Consider the following 4574-nt stretch of genomic DNA (forward strand, 5'->3'; position numbering starts at 1 on the left):
TCCCGGCACCCATCACTGTGCCTGGCTCCTGTTTGGGATTTTACATGTCGTGAAAATGTCTAATGGCTTGATCTGAGCTCTCACAGGGGAGCTGGGCCAGTGCCCTCATGTCTCTGTTACCTTTCTTTTGCAGCCCTGGGGATGGAGCCCAGGACCTTGCACATGTCGGGCAGACGCCCCACTACGGGGCTGCAGCAGCCTCTCTGTTCCATGCTGTTTCTCAGAGTCCTTACAGTATTCCAAGCGATGTTAGGCGAAAATAGTCCATTAGCAGCCAGAAATTCAGTTAATGATTAAAATGTTAACTTGGCCAGAGTCTCTCTAGGATGCATTTAGTCCTCACATTGCTCCATCCCCAGGTCTGCACAGTGAAAAATCAGAGCCTGCATTTATTATTACTATTTTATTTTCTGCAGAGCTGTGGGTGGAATCCCCGGCCTCACACAGACTAGAACAAGACCGTTCGCCCCTGAGCCACGAGCCCAAGCCCTGAGCTGCTGCTGATTTTTGGTACTGGGGATTGAACCCAGGGATGCTTAACCACTAAGCCACATCCCAGCCCTTTTTATTTTTTAGAGACAGGGCCTCGCTAAATTGCTGAGGCTGACTTTGAACTTGTGATCCTCCTGCCTCAGCCTCCCAAGTCACTGGGATGACAGGTGTGCGTCACGGCGCCCAGCTTGACTTTTCCACTTTTGAAAACTATCCAAGGGGCTGGGGTGTAGCTCAGTGGCTGCCCAAAGCCCTGGGTTCCATTCCCAGTGCTGCAAAAAATGGTATAAAATAAATCATCACAACCAGATGGATTTATTATGTATTAATTGAATTTCAATCTTGCACCATTCTCAGTGAGGCAGAACCCTGGATCACGGGGTGGAATTTTGGGTCTGGGCTTTGTGGGATGTCTAGAAGTCCCCCAGTTGGTGAGTCGTATCTGCCCAGGGTTGGGGATCCGAAGAAGGGTGGCAGCTGGGTTCTGGCTCTTCCTGTCCTTTCCGTCCTGGGACACTAACTCCTGGTCACTTGTAGCAGACCTCCCTGGGGGTGGTGGCCATGGAGGAGCAGACATCTGGCTTCTCCTCACCCTGGAGTGGAGGGTCGGTGTGGGAATCCTGGCAGGAGGTGCTGCTCCCACCAGCGGGATCCCCGGCTCCCCGCATCTTACCTGATACAGCTGGCAGACGAGGCTCAGGAGCTGGCTGGGGTCTTTCAGGGGCTTCTGCACAGAGAAAAGCAAACAGCCCCACTGACCACCAGCCCCGCAATCCTGCTCTGCTGGTCTGGGACCCCAAGGGGTTGCCAGGGTTCCCAAGACTGGCTCAGACCAGTGGGCACTTCCACCACCCGGATCCCCTCCCAGGGTCCCGCGGCCGCTCACACACAGTCTTACCCCGTTGACGAGGATCCAGGGCACATACTGGTGGGGCGGCTGCAGCGCGTCTGTCAGCTGGGCGTTGGCGTGCATGAGCTGGGTGCCGCGCGCCCCGGTTGCGCAGTCCATGATGCTGTCTGGGGACACCTCGGGGGCATAGAGCTCCAGGCACTGGGGAAAGGGGTGGGCCAGCGTGTTGCTCGGCTTCCTCCCTGTTATCTCCCCAACGGTCCCCTCTGCCCCCCCCCCCAGGCTTGTTTCCTCACTGGCAAGAGGGGACAGTTGGTTCCACAGCGAAGCAACAGTGCCCATAAACAGTAGGTGCTCATTATGTGCCTGAATGGAGGCCCTTGAGGCTGGGGTTCAGGCTACTCCTGCCTCCCACCCCTCGTGCTCTCCCTCCCTGCTAAGACCAGCCGCTCTCTCTACTCAGAGCTTGGTGCATGCTGTTCCCATGCATGAACACCCTTCCTCCTCCTCCTCCCTCCTCCCCAGTGCTCCCTCGTCCTCTTCACTCCCCAGCCCCCCTCTGATCCTGCAAGGTGGGGAGTGATGGGGTGACGCTTCTTGGGTGTCCTGGATGTTTGATGAATGAATACATGATTGGGGTGGGGGATCACCCTTTGGGGAATTATTATTTTTGTTTTACAATCCCCCAGGGAAATAAATAGGTAGGGCCTCTCCTATCCATTGTCCCCATATCCTAGCATCTAAGTCCCTGCACCTTCCTGCGCTTCCTTCCATGCCCAGCTCAGAGATGCCTCCTCCAGGAAGTCTTCCCTGATGTACTTGCACCCCCAAGGGACCTGCCTGTGTCCCCCCGACCCAGAGAAGGGAGCTGGGCCTGGAACCTGGGCTGGCCAGGGTCCGTGTTGCTCACCGGTTTCAGATGTTTTTCCATGTCGTCCAGCTGTTCCAGGCAGACAATGGTGAGGAAGGCAGCGCTGTTCTCCAGCTGGTCCAACAGGCAGGCCTGGGACCAGAGAGGGGGCGGCCAAGGTCAGGAGGGGTCCCGACACCCCAAGGCTTCTGGGGACAAACACGGTGCCTAGAGGAGGATGCGGGCAAGGCGGACGGGATGGCGCCGAGGCGGGCGGCGCCGAGGATGGAGCCGGCAGCCGTCTTTCCCTACGGGCGCCCCAGGCTGCGCAGCCACTGCGCGCCCCGGTCCCCGCTCACCTCCACCTTGTTCAGCTGGCACTCCCGCTCCCCGTGTTGGCACGTGAACTCCCACGTGCCGCTGACATTCCGCTCCTGCAAGCAGAGAGCCCAGTGAGCCCTGGTCGCCACACCGGCGACCCCTCCGCGGCTTCCCTGGCGCGCCTACCCACCTGGGCGTTTCCGTAGGGCACCAGGGTGACATTGAGGATCTCCATGACCATCAGCCACGTTGGGAAGAGGTCTCTAACCAGGAAGTACCTGCAGCCTCCGCACAGGGACTCGTAGTAGAGGCTCACATTGACCAGCAGCTCCGGGGACTTCTTGAGGGGCTCCCGCAGACACAGGTCATGGACCTGCCAGGAGCAGGGCGCAGGGCGCGTGTGAGCAGGCGCAGCCCCCGGGGCAGCTCCCCGTGTATTGGGGCCGCGCTGGGATTCTTGGAGAAGGGAAAGGGCAAGCAAGAGATGCACCTTGAACTTGGGCCAGGTCTTGCAGGGTGGGGGTTGGGTGGGGGTGGGGGACCCTGCCTCTGAGGCTTTTTCTTTTTCTGTTGTCTCTGCAGGGCTGGGGGTGACGCCAGGGTCAAGCACAGGCGAGGCAAGTGCTCTACCACCGAGCCCCTCCTCCAGCCATCAGAAGTTTCACTGTACCCTCAAACGGTCCTCAGTCTCAGTTTGTCTACAAATCAGGCAGAACAGTCGTGCAAACAGTAGGCATTCAGTGTATGCACAGGCCTTGCTTCCCTCCAAGTGAGGTAATGCCCCCTCACTCATAAGGGCTGGATACAGTGAAGGGTCAGGCACTTGTATTCCTGGTCACTGTACTGGGGATTCCACCCAGGAGCGCTAACCGCGGAGCTCACCCCAGCCCCTTTTACTTTTTATTTTGAGCCAGGGCCTCGCTAAGTTGCTTAGGGCCTCACTAAGTTTCTGAGGTGACCTCAGATTTATGATCCTCCTGCCTCAGCCTGGGATTTCAGGCGTGTGCCACCAGCTCCACTTTTTTGGAGGTGCATATCATGGGAGCCTAATGCATGCTCATTTCTTATCACTCCTTCCCTCCCCAGATCCTGGGCCCTGAGCTAAGCAAGGATATACTCCCATGCGGACTTATTTATCCTTCCTCTCCGGGGATCCACGTGAACCTCACCCATGCCCCACTAAACAGAGGCGGCGCCTAATATGTGCTGACTTCCGGCTTCAGCAGAAGGGTGGCAGGCGGGTCTGGTCTCCGGGACCGTGAGCAAGTCGCTCAGCCTTCGGGGCATCTGCTGCTCCCTAGCAGAAGCGCGCCAGGCCTCCTCCCGGCTGGAATGAGCGCCCGACTGGCCCGAGCGCCTACGGCGGCGGCGGCGGCGCGAGCCCTTAGATCATCGGGTCACCTCTGCCTCCAGGAGGAGGCCCGGGTTCCCAGGCGAGAAGTATACCGTAGGTGCTTAGCGAACAATCGGGAGGGGCGGGCGGGTGACAGCTGCGGGTCTCAGACACGCGATGGGGAAGCAAAACGATTCGGCCAGTGTGTGACCACGGTGACGGGAATGAATGGGGCGGGAGAGCGGGCACCAGCTGGGACGGCGTCCCCTCGGGAGTCCCCACCTGATCTTCCCAAGCAAAGTCCGGGCAGAGGAGAGGAGCCGCCTGCCCCGCTAGGGCGCGGTCCCCTCTGGCCCGCCTGCCGTGTCGCCGTCCGACCCTACCTTGCAGGCGGCCACCCTCTGGGAGGCCAATGTGGACGCCCGCGTCACAGCGGGGACTTCCAGTAGCAGCAGCAGCAGCGGTAGGGACGGCAGGAGTGGTGACAGGGCCATACCGGAGGGACAAAGGCGCAGCGGCTGGAGCGGCCGCCCGCGGGAAGGAGGCGTCTTTATCCCGGCGGTGGCCCCGCCCCCAGGCCAGGCCACCCTCGGGTGCCCACGCCCCTCGGGGCCCAGGCCAAGTGTCGCTGGGATCTTTCCTTCTTTCTCTGGGCCTGCTTTCCAACCTGCCCACGCCACCAACCTTGCCAGACGCTGCGCCCCAGATCAAGAAAAGGCGGTCGGTCA

The 4574-nt window shown here is 59.9% G+C and overlaps 1 protein-coding gene across 1 annotated transcript; it reads right to left on the reverse strand.

Annotated features, from left to right (window-relative positions):
- Positions 1 to 788: 788 nt before the first annotated feature.
- Positions 789 to 4364, reverse strand: Ifi30 (IFI30 lysosomal thiol reductase). Its single transcript, XM_046437141.2, has 7 exons — positions 4230 to 4364; positions 2704 to 2886; positions 2552 to 2626; positions 2253 to 2345; positions 1391 to 1543; positions 1166 to 1219; positions 789 to 1085 (listed from the first exon to the last, which is right to left on the reverse strand). Exons 1-7 carry the CDS (start codon positions 4338 to 4340, stop codon positions 1020 to 1022), a joined length of 735 nt encoding a protein of 244 aa, XP_046293097.1. The 5' UTR covers positions 4341 to 4364; the 3' UTR covers positions 789 to 1019.
- Between the last annotated feature and the right edge of the window lie 210 nt (positions 4365 to 4574).

Source organism: Marmota monax, unplaced genomic scaffold (assembly GCF_021218885.2).
Source record: "Marmota monax isolate L192 unplaced genomic scaffold, Marmota_monax_Labrador192_F-V1.1 WCK01_AAM20220418_F8-fsc00021, whole genome shotgun sequence".
NCBI classification, from domain to species: Eukaryota; Metazoa; Chordata; class Mammalia; order Rodentia; family Sciuridae; genus Marmota; species Marmota monax.

What these genes read in the sequence shown, in the direction of transcription:
- Ifi30 (XM_046437141.2), bottom strand. Translation starts at nt 4,340, where the DNA reads ATGGCCCTGTCACCACTCCTGCCGTCCCTACCGCTGCTGCTGCTGCTA. An exon ending in GCCAGCTGAACAAGGTGGAG is followed by an intron (nt 2,346 to 2,551) that starts GTGAGCGGGGAC and finishes CTCTGGTCCCAG; the next exon opens with GCCTGCCTGTTGGACCAGCT. An exon ending in CCTGGATCCTCGTCAACGGG is followed by an intron (nt 1,220 to 1,390) that starts GTAAGACTGTGT and finishes TTCTCTGTGCAG; the next exon opens with AAGCCCCTGAAAGACCCCAG.